A 19,538-nucleotide genomic window follows, 5' to 3' on the forward strand; every position below is an offset into this window, starting at 1 on the left:
TGTTCTAGTCACTAGTCAATCACCCGCTGAAGGACTCATCTGTCATTGGAAGCAGCTCTGTTGGTTGTTGAGAATTCACAAGGATACCCCATCCAGAAACCATGACAGAAAATAATGGTGCTCAGTGCCGGGTAAGATTTCCATTTACGGTGGTCTGAGAGAAACTGAGAGTATGCTCAGTTGCATGGTGACACCGAGTTGCGTGGTGACACCAGCGTATTTCTTACATTACTTCTGTAAATCATTCTCATAATAATTTTTCACTTGAAAAATGGGTATGCTTTTTACTTAGGCAAGATGCTAGGGGAAGTGAGGAGCTCTTACTGGTTCTAAGGGCAAAACTAGATGTTACACAATAGGTCACATAAATGTTTGTTTTTTTAAAGTCAGATACTGCAGGAACCATGGTGATGAAGACTGGGAGCAAAAATGAGGAAGCCACCTTTACCCTGGTAGAAAGAAAAGCAACTGATTTGGGGGTGTAACAGCCTTTAGGAGGGAATCGACAGTAGGGGATAGATTAGGTGGAACTGCTTCAAAGTGGTCTTGCCACAGCACCAACAACCTAGCTAAGGTCAGTTGTTCAAGTGGGAAGTGAAAATGACCTCTTTTGAAGGCAGAATGATTAGAGGGGGGGCACCCAAGTAGTATGGTACAGTATAAGGTAGAGAAGTAGATTTTAATTTCCTGGACAACACAGAGCTGGAATGTTGGGACAAAGAATATTATTTTTAAAAGTGGGTAAAACTCTTTTTCAGGTTTTCTAACTTTGGGTGTAGATATAGGTTTGGATATAGTCATTCTATTAAAAGATGCCCAATCATTGTGTAATGTCTCAAAATTTGGCCAAGTTGCTAATGCAACCCAAAACAGAGCCCCAAGGGTCATGAGAAATCAGACATTATTTTGGTTGCCATTGCAGCCAGATCTATCTGTGATACCTCCCAGTCCTACCCACAAACCACAGGAACCCCTTTGTAGGGGGGATGCCCCAGCTGAAGGATTAAGAGATGGAGGAAGTCATATTTTTGGTATACTTTCCTGTTTACCTAGATACATATAAATTAGTTATAGAGATAAAGAACAAATGCAGCACACACGGTTTGTATAACGGTTCTCTTACTACAAGATATACAGCTTTATGTGAAGAATTAAATTCATGTGAAGAGAAGACTCAAATCCAGTAGAAAATTATTTTTCAAATCTTACGTGGTCACCGATTTTCCATTGGTGAGCAGCAGGGAGTTTTTCATACCCATTTACAACTTTGGCATTCCTTTTTAACCAGCTGTTCCTAGACAGCCTTTAAATACTGATTTACGTAACAAAATCAAACAGCACTGCTGGTCCATTTCCCCCTACAACTCAGCAGATAGAATTCATATTGATTTTTAATCAGCGCTGGTAATAGCGAGTGCTCACATGTTTCATACTCTAGCAGCAGGGGTTGCTTTCCTTCTTTCGAGTTACTATGACAAATGATCTGTAAGTATCAGCCCAGCCGGCAGGGCCCCATCCATAAGCCACTCCTTTTGTGGGATTAAATAGGGACACATTCCAGAGAGCTAAATTTGAGGCCAGTAGCACTTTAGAGGCTCTGACATGGATAGCCCAGGATAGCCCAATCTCACCAGGCCTTGGAAGCTAAGCAGGGACAGCCCTGGTTATTACTTGGGCTGGAGACTACTGAGGAAGTCTGGGGTTTCTACACAGAAGCAGGTCATGGCAAACTACCTCTGAACATGACTTGCTTTGAACACCCTGCAAGGTTACCATGTCAGCTGTGACTTAGGCTTACCAGGTCAGTTTGCTCCACCGGCGGGAGCTCTTCAGCAGCACCAATGCACGCAACTGCCTCACGCAACGCGCACGTAACCCGTGCATGAGCCTATGTCACTTCTGAGTTTACTCGGAAGCAACGCGGACGCTCTGTCCATCTCTGCAGAAACTCTATGGTTTCCATAGAGGTTTGGCGGAGGTTGCTAGAGCATAGAGCTAGAGCAGGTAAAACCGGAAGTGACGTGGGTGCATCGCGCGGGCGCATGTGCACGCATTGCCCGCCAGCCCTTAGGTGGTCGGCGGTTAGCCCAGTGGATTGGCAGGATTTTACCTGCCACCACTGGGCACTTGGCAACCCTAGCTGTGACTTGATAACATTTTCTACCATCAGCACCTTAGAGACCAACAATATTTTCGGGGTATAAACTTTAGAGAGTCAAAGGTCCTTTCGTTAGATACAGACAAACATAGCTGGGACAAACATAGTCTGTTGCAGCCCAAACAACTAACCGCCTTGTGAACTTTTCAAGGCTATTGCCTTTTCTGTAGCAAAGGCTTTTGCTGGCCAGAGACCTCTTCATAAAGTGCCAGAATGGCAATTTAAGAGCATAAGTATACAGGGTGGGTGCAAGAGTAGAAGGGGTGGAAATGTTCCTTTATGAAGTAAAGATAAAAGATAAAGCTATTCGAGAGGTACATCCACACTGTTAAATGCTTTCCTGTGAAATGCTTTCTCCCTTGGAATGCTTTTGAGAACAAGATTTTACAGACTCGAAATGTATTCATATTTTTATGTAAACCAATCTAAAGAATTAGATAATGGTAATTCCTGTGCATGGTTTCGTCATTATAATATTTTCAAGGATATATTACCTATTCAAATCTGACTAATTTTGTACCCAATGAGCACACTATAGAATTAGATAATGGTAATTCCTGTGTGTGATTTCGTCATTATAATATTTTCAAGGATATATTACCTATTTGAATTTGACTAGTTTTGTACACAATGAACACGCTATAATGTCTATGAAGATACTAAACTCTATAAGAGTTTAATGTGTTCATTAACTCAGTATCCAAATATGCTTCTAGTCCTGTTGTGACCTTTTGAGACTATTTCTGTCCAAATCATACTCTTTTTTGTTTACTACAAAATGTTTCTATTTTCAGCTACTTTTTCCTACCTCTCAGGTGGGAAAAACTAACAGACATGAATGAAGGTGGCATAAGGTGCAGCAGTTTGCAGCATTCTCTCTCTCTCTAGAGAGCCAGCGTAGTGTAGTGGTTCAGAGCGGTGGTTTGGAGCGGTGGAGTCTGATCTGGCGAACCGGGTTTGATTCCCCGCTCCTGCACATGAGCGGCGGAGGCTAATCTGGTGAACTGGATTGGTTTCCCCACTCCTACACATGAAGCCAGCTGGGTGAGCTTGGGCAAGTCATTCTCTCTCAGCCCCACCTACCTCACAGGGTGTCTGTTGTGGGGAGGGGAAGGGAAGGTGATTGTAAGCCGGTTTGATCCTCCCTTAAGTGGCAGAGAAAGTCGGCATATAAAAACCAACTCTTCTTCTTCTTTTTCTAGTATGGGTATTACTGCAATTTTTCTTGAAGAAAATGAAGGCATACACAGTGCAATCCTCAGCAGACGTATATCTTTATAAGCCTACTGAAGTCAATATGCAAAGTTCCAGATGATGCATTTTATATTGTTAAAGCAGTAAAAAAAGAAAAGGTTGCTAAGAAAGAAAGCATTGTAGAAAATTCCCAAAATTTCTGAGGGGAGTTTCTGCAAAAGGGGAAAAAATTTCTCCATGGCTTCAAAATTTCTGGAAAATTTACATCCCTAGAGAGCACTTCACTTATTTGACTAGTGACATCTCGGCCATGAAACCTAACGCCACAATAGATTTGTTATGCAGAATTCACACGTTTGCAATTTTCGCCCTTGTACATTTGTGAAAAACTGAAAGGCAAGCTTCAAATGTGTGAATATCAAGTTTCTGGCTTGTGAAAAAAAAACAGTAAGGCAGCTTTTATTCATTTATGGTAAAACATTTACCTCAGAAAATTCAGAATGGAGAACAATATCAACAGCATGGCTTCTGTAAAGGGAAGGCCTGCTTCACCAACCTCTTGAAATTCTTTGAGAGTATCAACAAGACAGGGTGATTCAGCAGACATTGTATACTTGGACTTCCCAAAAACATTTGACAAGGTGCCTCACTAAAGGCTTCTGAGAAAGCGTAACTGTCATGGGAAAAGAGGACATGTCCCTTTATTGTCATTGATTTAAAAAAGAGGAAGCAGAGGGTAGGAATAAATTGATAGTTTTCACAGTGGAGGAGGGTAAGCAGTGGGGTCTCGATGATCTGATGCTATTGATTTATAAATGGTATGTAACTGAAGGTGAACAGTAAGGTTGCAAAGTCTGTGGTTGATTTCAAATTGTTTGGGATGGTGAAAACTCAAGGGGATTGTGAGGAGCTGTAAAAGCACCTTCCCATATTGGGGGAATGGGTAACAAAATGACAGATGCAATTAACTGTAAGTGAATACAAAATGACTGGCGAAAGGCCAAAATGACCTAATTTTATGCATATACTGTTGAGGTCTGAGCTGAGACAAAGGGGAAAAAAAACATCTGTAGGTTGTAGTGGATAATTCACTGAATTTTTTTTACTCAGTTTGGAGTGGTTATATAGAAAGCAAACGCCATGCGAGGAATCATCAGGGAGAATAACTCTTATCTGGACAAATCTGGAGAAAGGGAGATTGAAGGCCAATTTATAAGGGGAAATCCTTCATCTGATCCCTCTCAACTACCACTAGGTATGCCAGCTCCACTAGGGAACGCCCCCTCTACCAACAGCGTTGGTGCACCAGGTTTTTTCCTGGTGCAGCCTCACTGTTTTCAATGGGGGGGAATTCCCCATTCCCCACCCCCAAGTATCTTTAAAGGCTTTTTTTAAGGCTTTCGGTGGCCAAGAAACCGCATTGGAGGCGGCACGGTGGCGCCTCAGCTATGCCATCCCTGGCCGCCACAAAGCTCAGGAATGAGCTGTATAGATCATGTATTGTATGATCAGGCACTTAGGCTCACTTTAATTCAGTGATCAAAACGGCAATTTTAAATCCACTGTGATCATCACAGATTCCAGAATTCCATTGTTCTATAAAGCAGCTGTCGTTGGTTTCATTATTATACCAGGAACAACATCAAGCTTAAATACCATGAACCAAGAGGAAAAGTGGGTTGTAAATATTTTCATTAATAAATAAGTAAAATATTCACAAAAGCACAAGATCAGAAAGTATTCAGTAGATTAAAATAAAGTATTTACCTGGATCTTCTATAGATAAATTCTTCGTTAACCACTGAACAATGTCTGAACCTAGAAGGAAAGTTATAATGTAACTGAAAATGCATTGGGTATATTTTAAACATGTATTAAATTATAGTATAACATTTTAAAAACTGAAGTTTGTTCCCCTGAGAGAAATCATTTTTACTAAATGACTACAATATTTTGTGAAAGATTTAGGACACACTTTGATTCCACCATCAGGGAAATACTGGTATGTACCATTTGAACATTATTGTCACAATACAGTAGGGTCATTTATGCATGGGAGTTTTACCTGAGGTTCGTTGCTTGCTGGATCCACACTTTCCAGTTAGGAATCTATGCACCACTATGTCTCCAAACTCAAATCAAGTACTGCCCCTTTAAATGCTGCTTTGTAATCGGCTTACTTCCCCCCCCCCCAAAAAAACCCAATTGCCACATAAAAAAGCATTTTAAGAGCAAAAAACAAAAACCAGAGCAATCTGAAAGGTGGGGGGAGAAATCCAAGCCTCGGTTTTAAAAGGCCTTTCTTTTGCTCAGAAAGAGCCCCCAGGAAGCAGGAAGCATTTGAATCCCCACCTCTTTACACACTGCTTTGTGACTGGCTGTGAGAGAAGCCAAGCCTCTGTGTCCTGTGCTTTGCCTTCTGCATGGACATTTCAGCCAGGCTGAGCTCAAGGGAGAGGGAAGAGTCAGGTTAACAGAGGAATGGGAAGACCCGGATATTGCAAGGGCTGGCAGCGAGGTCATGTCTAATGGATGGGAAACTCATGCAGAACTCCAAGGAATAACCAAGTCAGAAGGGGGGGGGGGCGAATTGAGTCCAAGTACCCATGCATAAATGACCTAGGACTCTTTCCTGGACAGACTATGTTGCAGCCATGGTGAAGTGAACAGTAGTGAATGTGTCTATGTCAGTTCACTTCGGTGGGGCTTGCACAGAAGCATTTAAGAGCTTTTAACTCCAGAATCTTAACACCTAATGCCAACACCGTTTTGAAGAGCATTGCACTTCCCACACTTAATAGGGTCCAGCTGACCCACAAAGACTCAGTTAAGAGTCTAGAGATTATACTGGACCCACCATTATTGTAAGAGAAGCAAGTTACACTAGCTGCAAAAATGCTTTCTTCCATCTTCAGCTTCCTCTTCTAACGATATTATTTGGCCGTACGAATCCATACTACCGTAAACCCGAGGCTAAACTACTATAAGGCACAGTACATTGGCTGGCCGTTGAGGACAACTTGGGCATCCAGCTGGTACTGAACTTTGCAGCTGAATTTGAATCTTAGGTACAAACAGAAGTTGTGTAGTCAAAAAGCTGCTCTAGAATCAGATTCAGACACCTTTATTGGCATAGTAAAACAGCAACAACTGCTCTAGAATCCACTCACAGCTTCTGATAGTCTTTATTTATTCATTGGTACAGTCAATCAGACCAGTAAAAACTATACAATAGACCTCACATGAACAATATAAACAAAAATGAGACATATTTATATAAATTTTAAGAACACTTTACATAAAAGCGGATTGAGTAGAAAAAAGTGCAAAAAGTGCCAATAACATCATTCTAGAAGAAGTCTACGAAGCTTCATAGAGACAGCTTCTGATAGAGGGGAGAATTATTTTTATTATATCCTTCTTCATCCCAGGAAGGCTCTTCATTCCAGGACTGAAGTCAGCACCAGGAAAAATAATGTAAAATACCCCCCTTTTCAACAGAACAGAGTTTTTGGATGTGAGGGAAGTTGCCTAGCTAGGGTTGCCAGGTCCCTGTTTGCCACCGGCGGGAGATTTTTGGAGTGGAGTCTGAGGAGGGCGGGTTTGAGGATGGGAGGGACTTCAATGCCATAGAGTCCAATTGCCAAAGCGGCCATTTTCTCCAGGTGAACTGATCTCTATCGGCTGGAGCTCAGTTGTAATACCAGGAGATCTCTAGCTAATACCTGGAGGTGGGCAACCCTATGCCTAGTGCATTCTCTTGGCTGCCTTAGACACTTGTTTCACATTCCTGATGTTTTCTGAAGCAGGAAGGCAGAGGCAAAAACTATTGCTCTTCCCTGCCATAGAGAGCTCCTTTTATTTCGAGAGTGGGTCTGGATCCTGCTATAAAGCAGCAGATCTCTGATCTGCTCCAGAAATCCTTCTGCATCTGCTAGAAGCCACACTTCTAGTGCAGCTTCAGGTGGGGACAGACTACTATCACATATCTGAATTAAATGGAAAGGGATTATTGAGTATCTTACTCTACGCACTTCCAACCGTATGCATTTTTCTGGCAAGGCCGTAATAAAGTTGTTTGTTTGTTTGTTACTCTACGCACCTACCTAATTGGATTAATAGATTCTCCAATAATTTTCCTTTTGTTCGGTTCCTTGACCTCAGGTTTATTATTTATTCTGAAATGTTTCTTTCATCTTATCCTAGGCTCAAGATGTCTTAGGTGTTTGCTATATTTGGATTAGAACATCCTCTTGCACACATCCCAAAGGGCTCCCAATCGATGCTTCAACTTGGCAGTTTTGTCCCATGTTTTAGAGCTCCCCACTGTCCATTAGCATACCATGTAACTAAAAATGCACAAGGAAATGTGGCTAAAAACAAGTCTGAAGTTTTCTTTTAATTGCAAACTCCATTTAAAACCACAGTCACCCAATACTTTGTTGTGAATAAGAAGTACAGGCAAAAATACTAAAGGGTATTATTAAGTCGCCATAAAACTGTCCACCCACTGCAGCACATTGGTAACAACACCATTGCTTTACGGCATAATGCACTAAAAGGAGCATCTTTAATTTACATATTTTTATTTTAATAAATTTCTTTTTAGGTTTGTCCTTTTTGTTATGGCCAAAAATCAGATTTGTATTGGAACTTTCACAAGTTGTACCCTCTCAGTGGGGAAACTGAAAACTGGAGAGAGGCTGTTGGGTGACATGAGAACATGCCTGTGTAGATCAACGCCAGAGGTTAACAGAAAGTGCATGCAGCTACGTTTTATCTGTAGATAAAATTAGACTGAAAAGTTCAGTGTTTCGCTTAAAGCTGTTGGTAGGTCAGATTAAAGCTGGAGTTCAGAGAACAGGCAATCAGTTGTTTGTGGATTAAAACAGTTTGTCCATGGTGACTTCAATAGTGTGAACTGGACAGCAATTCGAGTACGCTGGCTTAACAACTTTGTACCTCAGAAATCAAAACTTCCTATTTTTTCACTCTTCCACTTTATCCCTCAGGTACAGCGCTGCCTCCTCATTATTAGAACCACCTGGGAATACAACACTGAATTTTATGGTGCTTTTCAGCCCTGTGGCAATAGCTTAATTTGTTAGTTTGCCCTAATGGCCTCAATCGCTGTGTTAAAAATAAAGGTAACATACAGAAACCCATTTTCTTAGTTCTGCTATTGTACGTAATGATGATCACCAACTCTTTTCTATTATTGTACCTTCTGCACTGAGCATATGCTATATTCTACCACATTGAATGTGCACTTAGCACTAAAACAGTCTAGTGAGGCAATGTTCCTAAATGATATAGGTCTTATAATTATTCCTCAGGCAGAGAAAATATTTACTTATGCTTCATCACTCTACACTATTGATTACAGTTAAATGTTAGTGATGTGAAATTCAATTTTCATTGTCATTAGAGTAAACCTAGACCTACAGAGCATTCAAAGAAATTGACATAGCACAAATAGACATTCCTACATTTGTTAAAAATGCATGTGCTTGCATGTATTTGTACATACAAATGCAGTATACAACTACAGTATACACACACACACACACACACACACACACATATATATATATAATGACAAGCCATAATTTAAATACAAATATTTAAAAAATCATGCAAACCAATTTCTTACTAAATTAAGATTGATAACTGGTAAAGTATTTTTAATTGTATTACTGACATCAAATCTAAATGGATGGTGCAGAATTAATTTTGCTCCTGTAGTTTCTAATATTTAACAGGATCTAGAAAATTATCTGGGCTTGAGAAACATATCTCCGATTAAATAACATCATTCTAATTTTTTCCCTTTTCAGATTTTGTCAGTATCAGTACCACCTATATCTTTGAATGAGTGAAAACAAAGTGGCGAATGAGGGGCAGCAAAGACTATCTCAGATCAAAGGCTAGGGACAGACAGATGCCAGTCTCGGAGGGGCAGATAGGTGGGATATAAGTGAACTAAATAAATAAAGAGTAAAATATTGTCGAAGTCTTTCACGGTCAGAGTTCATTAGTTTTTGTAGGTTATCCGGGCTGTGTGACCGTGGTCTTGGTATTTTCTTTCCTGACGTTTCGCCAGCAGCTGTGGCCGGCATCTTCAGAGGACTAACACTGAAGGACAGTGGTACTCCTCTGAAGATGCCTGCCACAGCTGCTGGCGAAACGTCAGGAAAGAAAATACCAAGACCACGGACACACAGCCCGGATAACCTACAAGAACCAAAGAGTTAAATGTTTCAAACTAAAATTCAAGGATGTACTATATAAAGAATGGTATTGGGACAGAATTCAAATCAAAATGTTAAGTAATAATACCCTTTAATAGTTTCCGTATTTTCAACTCTGTAATTAAACTATCAGCACATTCTTGAAGAGGTGGCAGATCCGCGGGACTAGGTGAACACATGAACACATGAAGCTGCCTTATACTGAACCAGACCCTTGGTCCATCAGAGTCAGTATTTTCTACTCAGACCGGCAGCGGCTCTCCAGGGTCTCAGGTAGAGGTCTTTCACATCACCTACCTGCCTAGTCCCTTTAACTGGAGGTGTTGGGGAATGAACCTGGGACCTTCTGCATGCCAAGCAGATGCTCTCCCACGGAGGCTTCCATGGAGAAAATAAAGGTATTTAATTAAAAAGAAAAATGGAAAAATGGGGGAAATGCCCCATTGCAAAAAGCGAGGCTGTGCCACCAAAAAAGGTGGCACAACCACACAGCAGCTTGAGGGAGCGCTCCCAGGGTGAAAGGGGTTTAGAAGATAACTAACATCAGCTCTGCCCCCCAGGAACGTCCCAAGAATGCCCCACACACTGGTGCTGCCTCTTCCGGGATTTCACTCCCAGTGTGGCTGTGCTGGCAGCGGAGGCTGGTGCGGCTCCTCGTGTCCCAGGCACCGGCGTGTTTACCCCCACATCGGCGTAGGTGCCACATACATACAAACGCTTTCCTTGCCTCCCTTCATCTTCCCATTTTTTGTAGACAAAAAAATTAGGCAACCCTAATGAATAAGTAGAAGACACTGGGTTGGATTCAGTGTAGGTGGAAAGCACGACAGCTTCAGGAGCTTCGAGTAGGGTTGCCGCCAGTCCCCTATCCCTGCTTCTTGTTTCCCACTGCCGCTCAGAGTGATAGCAAAATAAAAATTTTAAAAAAAGGCTGTCAGGTCGATGGTGTGATTTCGCGTCTGGGAAAAACCTGGAAGTGATGTCTGACTGTCCAGAGAGTATCTATCTTAGAGGAATTTTCCAGCCTGATCTAGTTCTCTGCCTCTTGCAGGTGCAGTGTACACTCCCCCAAAATGAGTCTCTCTCAAGGGCATGTTCCCAGGCAGGTTTAACTGGATCTTGCGGTTCAGCTGAGAGTTTCATTTGAGAGGAGCTCTTTGCTCATTCCCTGGAAGGTTCCATAAAGACAGCCCTATGGTTGGTTGTGGGGAGGGGGTCACACGGTTAGGGGGCCTGCTTTCTCCATAAGTGTAGTTAGTACAAAGAATAGTCTCATCCCCTTTTCCCCTTGCTGCTGCTGTAAAGACACTAGTCTTAAGCTCTGGAAACTTTACACCTCAATAAGGTTGCCAGGTCCCTCTTTGCTACCAACAGGAGGATTTGGGGGAGGAGCCTGAAGAGGGCGGGGTTTGGGAAGGGGAGGGACTTCAATGCCATAGAGTCCAATTGCCAAGGCAGCCATTTTCTCCAGGTGAGCTGATCTCTATCAGCTGGAGATCAGCTGGAATAGCAGGAGATCTCCAGCTATTATTTGGAGGTTGGCAACCCTACACCTCAAGAACCAACTACACTGTGTTAGGACTGCAGTAAGTAGTCAGCGAGTTAGCTTTGTTATTTTATATGCATCCTGTCATCACATGAACTGTATGCCTTGTTTTTAACATCTTTTTTCTAATTTCCTCTAATAAAACTCTTTTTAGCTTTTTATGGTGTGAGTTTACTGGTGCCAGCTCAGGTGAGCTTGGTTACATTACCGCACCATGGCTGGCCTGCCATGATACACACCTCTCTAGAATTGCTGGAAACTATATTTCCAGAGACAACTGATGTCACTTTGGGGGGAAACCTGGAAATGACATCAAACCTCCCTAGAATTCCTAGAGAGGCATGACATCGCTTCCAGGTTCCCCCCCCCCCCCAGAACTGACATCAAGCCATCACCAAAGGCTGCCTCCTTGGCACCCCACCTCTTGGCCCTCCTGTGCCTGGATGCAAATGAGGACTGAATATCAGGCAAAATTGCCTCTCCTTCCTCATTTTGCTGGCAGAGGAAGCGTTTTGTTCACTCAAGAGGAGAGTGGGGCAAGTTTGCTTGATTTACTCTTCTTTTCTGCATCCAATTACCAGAGTGACTAATACCAGGCCAATATACTTCCAGATTTGTAGTAAACTGAGCAGTTTAATCCACAAGCAGTAAAGTGAGGCTTTCCTTTTCTAGTTACTATCAAAAGAGCAATAATTTCCCACTAGAATCATCCTGAACAGAACTAAATTCTTTATAGCTTGTCTCTCAATTCTTCCTGTAAGATTTTTTTTAAAGGAATACTGATCACGTTTCAAATAGAGATTACTTCCCCTCTTGGGTCAACAATCCTATAAAAGTAAGAAAAGTATACAGCCTATTCTCCCCCCACCCCACTACAGTGTTTGGCTACTTCAGTTAGTCCTAGGTATTTCTATGCTTATTATTTTTAGAACATGTGCAAAAAAAACCTTTACACCCTGGAGACAGTCCAGTACTTATTCGCTAGCAAAGTGCAAATTTTCACACTTCAGTCGCAAGGAAGAAACTCCAAAAAGGGGAGAAGCAAACTGGAAGGATAATTGCTGGCTAAATTACCGAGGCCATTTTATTAGCCTTTATGAATGGCGTCATCACATCTTCTTCAGTTCCGAGCTATATCCCATCCCTAAACACAACTAATCTCTTTCTCTAAAAAGTATCAGTAACAGTCTGTAATTTGCACGTTGGTAACCTCTTCCATAGCACACTAACAGCTGTTTGTGACTGTTAAATTTTCTGAAATAAGGAGTTTAGTCAGCTGGGGATTGCATTTTTCAACACGGCATTTGCACTGCTGGCTGGAGGTTATTCTCCAGCCTCCGCACCTATGCAGATCCCAATGAACAATGCAGTGTAGGCTTTTTAAAAGATTTGCATTAATATAGGGAGGGTAAATTGGTTAGTCTTGAGGCTATAATAGCCAAATGCTGCAGCTGCATCCTGGAGCCCCACCGTCAGAGGCGAAGCAGCGGCAGCTCCTTCTGGCGCCAACGCCGTGCACTTCCAGCCGCCACGTCCACTCACCAAAGGGGTCGCCTTTGCTAACAACAAAAATAAGGCAGCACGCAGGCTCTCTTATCTAACTAAACACACACAATCAAATCCTTTATATACCATATACAAAAGTGAAGGTGGAGTAATTCAAACAAACATACATGCTCTACAATCCATACTCAACATACACATACAAATAATACATTCAAAAATTGTGTAAACATTCTGGAAGTATCTGGCTAGTAACAACAGCCCCGAAGTAACATGCGGGTGCAAAGTTCAATGGAACAAGTCCCAGATCCGCAGTGCGGATCCCTTCCAAAAAGGAAGTGCGACAGCTGGAAGCGCGAGGCGTTGGTGCCAGAAGAAGCTGCCGCCGCTTTGCCTCTGACAGTGGGGCTCCGGGATGCAGCTGCAGACGGCTTTAAAGTGTGCTGAAACCCTGGCTGGTTGGTGTTGGTGCTGGGGGGAAACGGAGGAGGGTGCAGGGAGGGGGAGAAGGGGAGAAAGAGGCATGGGTCCAGGAGGGGAAAGGAGCCCCCGCTGCTGTCGCTGCCCAATTTGTTTGTCCCTGTCCCCATGCATTCAGTTTTTGGAATGCGGGGTCATTAAATGAGGGACAGGACAGGGACAAACAAATGCGAATACAGCCATCCGTTAATGGCCATTGTCTCCCATTTGCCTGACCTCTGGGAGGGAAGATCCATTGGGAGAGATGCATAATTTCTTAGAATTCCATTTTAGCTGTTGGGGGAAAACAATTTTACCTAGTCATGTGTTTCCCACTGAAATCAATAATTGAAACAATTGTCAAATTGAGTAGCTTTAACTCTGACAGGAAAGAATTAAACTCAAGCAAAGCATCAAAATAACCGAATACACTTTGTGGCTCATGAAGAGCCACATTCCCAAATTATCATCCGTCAGAAGAGCCACTACCTCCATCTCTGACATGAAGCCTGTGCCTCAAGGAGTTCTTACCTGTATCTCTGGTGGTAGCAGTTTTAAGGTGAGAACCCTCTGCTATCCGCAAATTGACAAGCCACTGAGTATCACTGATCAATCAATCAATCTTTATTAAAAACAGTCATAGACCAGCACAGCTCTTCACAATTTACCCCTGAAACCCTTAGTATTACACTCTACCCACAGGTTCAGACAAATAGTCAAAAAGTTATTTGCACAATTTGTAAACTATATATACTACCCAATAGAATTATTGGCATACCGATGTTCTCAGCAGCGCCCGACAGACTCAGCAGCGCCCGAACGCTGCACAAAACTTTGCCGTTCCAACTGTAACCTGTGGATTTTCATCTATAAGCAACATTTTAGTATACTCCACCTGAATGGCTGGGATGCCGACGGAGCCAGGGGGAGATAAACTTAGAACGAACCTCTTGATATAGTGGACAGCACAGTAAAACGTGCTCCGTTGTTTCAATTTCCTTTTAAGCACAGGAGCATACCCTGTCCTCCAAGGGAACCTTTCTATATCGCCTATCCAAAACCGCAGAGGGAAGAGCTTGGCATCTAGCAAGGGTGAATGCTTTCCTATATCTGAAGATCTCTAATTGGGAGAGGTAGGTGGGAGTATCACTGATCTAATTTTTTAAAGAATTTTCTTTGTGTATACTTCTACTTTCTGGCTGATGTTCCATCCTTAGGCCTCTGTGAATGTTAACTACAGTGCCAGCTCCACTGTCCTGGGTCTGAAAAGGGTGCCAACTAAGTGCCTTACACAACATCTGAAGAGCTTTTTAGTGTCACCGGTGTCAGCTAAGCCAGGGACTCGCAAGCTGGTCTTGGGTGGGTATGGTACTGTTAGCCAAAATGCCCGGTTACGAATTATTATATGGGGGAATTAGCATTCAATAACCGGCACTGGACATAACTTAAGCAGGATGACAGAGTCTAGGAATCAAACGTGTTAGAGTAGAGACATTTGCCAATGTGGCAGGCCCTCTGAAGATGGGTAATACTGCACCTGGTCCAGAAGCAGATTTCTGAGGTTCCATGCGGCTAAAGGAGGGGGAAGGGGTAGGGATTCCCGTGGCTTAACCAGCGAGGCTGGGGAGCTGTGTGGTCTGGCATTGCTACCCAGACCGACAGAGTAACAGCGAGTGTGTGAGGGAGAGAGAGAGAGCTGGCGTATGGATGAGAGTGAGCCCAGATAGTCTCTCTCTCTCTGGGGTGGGGGAAGTTGGGTCTTCCCCCTTGTGGTTCCCAGTGTGAACAAAAGGTGATAATGACTCTAATGGTCGGCTACTGGGGTGGGGCAGGGGGGTGATTGAGACGGGCTAACTAGAACCTATGGGCTTTGCGCAATTCCGGGAGGTCCGGGAGACAATCGTTGATGGGTTGATTGAGTTTGACACAAAGGCGCGAACAGCTGCGTCCGGGGTGAATCACTTCCTGGTTGCCTGAGGTGCGATCTCTGGCCACTGGCTTCCGATGAGTCGCTAGTCATGCAGATGGAGGGGGGGGGGAATGACTGCGTACATGTCAGGTCTTCTCTTGCGAAATGACAGCTGCTGGAGACACAATCTGGGCACAGAGAGAGAAAATGGATTCCCTCTGGTTCTTCCTTCTTGCTAGTGCGGGGGCCTCTGTCCATAACGTCTGGGCTTGACTCCCGCCTAATGGTGGTGACACGTATCTCCAGGTAGCACAGGCTTGGAGGAGGGCCACTGCTTGGCCACAGTACTACCAGAGGGCAGACCATGCTGGCTTTCCTGACTCAGCAGAGGAGATTGCTATGGTGGTGAGAACTAAAAACCAGTATTTGTTTTATGTTAAACAAATATTTGCTTTTGTGCAGCTCTACATGACTGGGGTGTAAGGCAGTTAAAAAGACATCTGGCTTTGCTTTGGGCTGTCACATTCTCTTTCTCTAGCACCAAGGTTACACACGTTATGCATGCACAAGTGTCATTCATTGCTCTTTGAGCTTTCCATTAACTTTGTTTGGCGCACAGCTGCATCCCTTCTCGGAAACAAATTACCCGGCCACAGCTACCCATGCTTGAGGAACATTATGTCATATTATTGTCGAAGGCTTTCACGGTCAGAGTTCATTGGTTCTTGTAGGTTATCCGGGCTGTGTAACCGTGGTCTTGGAATTTTCTTTCCTGACGTTTCGCCAGCAACTGTGGCAGGCATCTTCAGAGTAGTGACACTGAAGGACAGTGTCTCTCTGAGACACTGTCCTTCAGTGTTACTACTCTGAAGATGCCTGCCACAGTTGCTGGCGAAACGTCAGGAAAGAAAATTCCAAGACCACGGTTACACAGCCCGGATAACCTACAAGAACCAATTATGTCATATTATTACTAAGGCCTTTTATGCAGGGACGTTTCCCCGTGGTCACCCCCGCCGACTGCTTCAGGTCTTCCTTTTGATTATGCATGCCTTTTCCATCAGGCAGAGGTTGCCTTGCTCTCCCCACGCGTTTTGCCCACATTTTCCAGATTCTGGCTAAAACAGCGTCTGGAAAACATGGGCAAAATGTGTGGGAAGAGCGTGGCGACCTCTGACGGGACGAAAAGGCATGCATAATCAAAAGGAAGCCCTGGGCCCGAAGCAGTCGGCGGGGGTGACCACAGGGAAACGTCCCTGCATAAAAGGCCTATATTATATGTGGGAATGCTTTTGAAATGTGATCACAAATATCAATTGGTACAAATGCACTACCAAGACAGAGGATGTTTTCTGTGGTGGAACCAAGAATATGGGACTCTCTCTTTAGGTCTGTTCACCATCTTGGTTAACATTTAGGTATCCAAAAGTCCATCCTGTTCTCATCTCCCTCCCCTCAGAGGGCACAAAGAGGGTCACAGGATATGCCGCCTAGCATCAACAATAAAACAACCTGGAGTCAAAGATTAACAACTACCAACACCCCCGCCAAAAAGAGTCAGAAAGCTTTGCTTACATATAATCCCACAATCATACCAAAAATCTTCAATTTCAATCAATAAATCAAATACCTCGCAGATTATTTGTTAAGCTGCATTGATAGTTGTTTGTTCTCATTCCTACAGAGTTCCAATGCAGAGAGAAAGGGGGCGAATCAAGAGATTTTTAAAAAGTGACAGAGAATATTTCCAACCACTACAATCAAACAGATCTTTCAATAGAAGGTTGTTTCCCTTAAAGGTCTTTCTTTCCACAGTGACTCCACCAATCATTGCTGGCTTGTCAAGGGCTTTCTTCTGTATAAGCAAGCCCCAGTCCCAGCCAGCATCTCTGAGCATCGGCGAGTTAGTACTTTCCTCTTTGAGAATGTTTTCAAATTCTTTCAAACTGCACAGCTACCATTCTACTGAGTAACAGTGTGTGAGAGTGTGACTGATTTACTATTTCACTATTTACCCCTTGTGCTATTTACCCCTTGTGCAAGATTTCCCCTACCCCCTTCCCTCTAACGCAAGTTTGTCTGTCACTGATTTGTGTACACTTGTGGGTACTTGCAAAGTGTACAAATATTTAGTTTTTGCTTAACTCACTGAACGCACACATTAAGAGTCAGTTCATCTGTCTCTGTGCGTCACTCACCGCAGGACACACCCATGGAAAATGATTTCCACCAACCGCTGTTCTTCCAGCATTTGTTTTCCACACTCAGTGTCTGAACAGTGAGCAAGGCGAGGGTGGCATCTCCTGTAGTCTCTAGAAGAAGGAGAGGGAACAGTGCTAAGAAGGCTGAGCCCTAGGGTTGCCAACCGCCAGGTAGTAGCTGTAGATCTCCCACTACTACAACTGACCTCCAGCTACTACCTGGAGGTTGGCAACCCTAGGGGTCAGTCCATTGCAGTTCCACACGCACTCCATATTTTGCCCAGGAGGCTTCATGACCCCCACCCCAAAAGGGGGTTATAGAATCATAGAGTTGAAAGGGACCACCAGGGTCATCTAGTCCAACCCCCTGCACAATGCAGGAAATTCACACACACCCAGTGACCCCTACTCCATGCCCAGAAGATGGCCAAGATGCCCTCCTTCTCACAAACTGCCTAAGGTCATAGAATCAGCATTGCTGACCAATGGCCATCTAGCCTCTGCTTAACAACCTCCAGGGAAGGAGCGCTTACCACCTCCTGAGGAAGCCTGTTCCACTGAGGAACCACTCTGTTAGAAAATTCTTCCTAATGTCTAGATGGAAACTCTTCTGATTTAATTTCAACCTGCTGGTTCTGGTCCAACCTTCTGGGGCAACAGAAAACAACTCGGCGCCATCCTCTATATGACAGCCCTTCAAGTACTTGAAGATGGTTATCATATCCCCTCTCAGTCTTCTCCTCTTCAGGCTAAACATACCCAGCTCCTTCAACCTTCAACCTCATAGGACTTGGTCTCCAGACCCCTCACCATCTTTGTTGCCTTTCTCTGGACACATCAAAGGGGGAGAGAAAAGTGAAGTGAGAAAGATCCACAGTCCTGAGCATTGTTGCCCTGGCAGTCTGTATTTATTTATTTATTTGCTGCATTTTACTAACTGCATTCTCCGCAGAGCGGTTTACCAAGTTCATTAATGCGGTGAATGCAAAAAGAGAACACTATACAATAGACTTAGGAAAAACCTAATTAAAAACAGTACCAGCCGCAGAGATAAAGCAACACACTGATAAAAGGTAATGAAAACGGATCAGCACAGATCAAGCGATAAAAAGTGATCTTTGCACAAGAAGAAAGGTACAAAAATCAAAACTTCATCAATTCAAAGCAAATAGAAATATTTTCATCGGATGCTTCAAATGTCAACATATGAGCCCTGTTCATAAGTTATAATGAATGCACATACAATCCGTGTACAGTGTACATTTTTTCTTTAAACATGCATTAACCCATTCTCATGTTACAGTCAACAAATATATGGCTGTACACATGATCTAAACCTCACATTTGCCCAGGTAGTGGATGCCTGGCTTCATTTGTAAAGTGAACGCATGTTGCCTCTTTTATACAAACAGATGTACGCATGCACAAGAAGGATGTTATGTACAAGTGTTCAGTGTAATGTGCGCATAAGGCTTGTGCCAAGGCAAAGAGCTGTAAGGAGGCAGTTCCACAACAGAGGCACCACCACAAGGAAGACCATGTGTCTAGACATCACCAACTTAATTTTGTTTGAAAATGTATACCATACATTATCCCCCCCCCCCATACACACACACACACCCAAAGGGCATTTATTTGTCAGGAATACTTCAGGTAATCCTGCAGGCACAGTGGGTTGGACTGGATGGCCTTTACGCTCCTTCCAACATTTTGATTCTGCGATGCAAGGCTACTCACTCACTTAATTTCAAGTGAAGGCACATGTGGCAAGGTCTACACGCTCGATTTTAATAAAAAGCTAAGTGAACGTACAAGCGCAAATCACCGTGGCTGGGTGCTCTCTGGGAGTCTCTCCCTTTCCTTGCAAATTAGCATTTTCACTTGCAGACTGTCGTTTTTGCAAGAAGACGCCAACGGTTCTCTTGCAGGCTAAGACTCTTCCTGTTATCTAGGCCCTTCAGCCATATGTTATCTCAACCTAGCATATGCTACTTTTTCCATCTCACAGCTTAATTGTCTCCTTTACCCCCTGAAGTACATGTTTCGTTTTTTAAGAAAGCGCTATATTGGATTTATGTAAATGTGTAGACTGAAAAGAGGAACAGAACAATGTCTATTCATCCCTCTCGTACTTGCTTGTCTTTTAGGTATAGGAAATATGGGTGAGATGTTGAAAAGTTAACTCGGGGAAGCTGTACACACGCACTGCTTAGTGACATGCTACTTGAAATGTGTGCTGTGGACAAGAAGAGCTTAGCATTTTCACTCATGTGCATTGCCACAGGTGCCGAACATACGTAAGGTCACTCACATTCCA

At 43.4% G+C, this 19,538-nt stretch overlaps 1 protein-coding gene across 9 annotated transcripts in view; it reads right to left on the reverse strand.

Annotated features, from left to right (window-relative positions):
- RGS7 (regulator of G protein signaling 7) overlaps window positions 1-19,538 on the reverse strand; it is a 204,811-nt gene that overhangs the window by 77,628 nt on the left and 107,645 nt on the right. For 7 of the 9 annotated variants that reach the window (XM_056852422.1, XM_056852415.1, XM_056852420.1 and 4 more), the window contains exon 3: window positions 5,120-5,170. The exons of the other annotated variants lie outside the window; for them this stretch is intronic. In XM_056852422.1, the coding sequence (XP_056708400.1) occupies window positions 5,120-5,170 (51 nt within the window). The remainder of the gene's footprint in view (window positions 1-5,119; window positions 5,171-19,538) is intronic. 9 annotated transcript variants of the gene reach the window in all.

Source organism: Euleptes europaea, chromosome 7 (genome assembly GCF_029931775.1).
Source record: "Euleptes europaea isolate rEulEur1 chromosome 7, rEulEur1.hap1, whole genome shotgun sequence".
NCBI lineage: Eukaryota > Metazoa > Chordata > Lepidosauria > Squamata > Sphaerodactylidae > Euleptes > Euleptes europaea.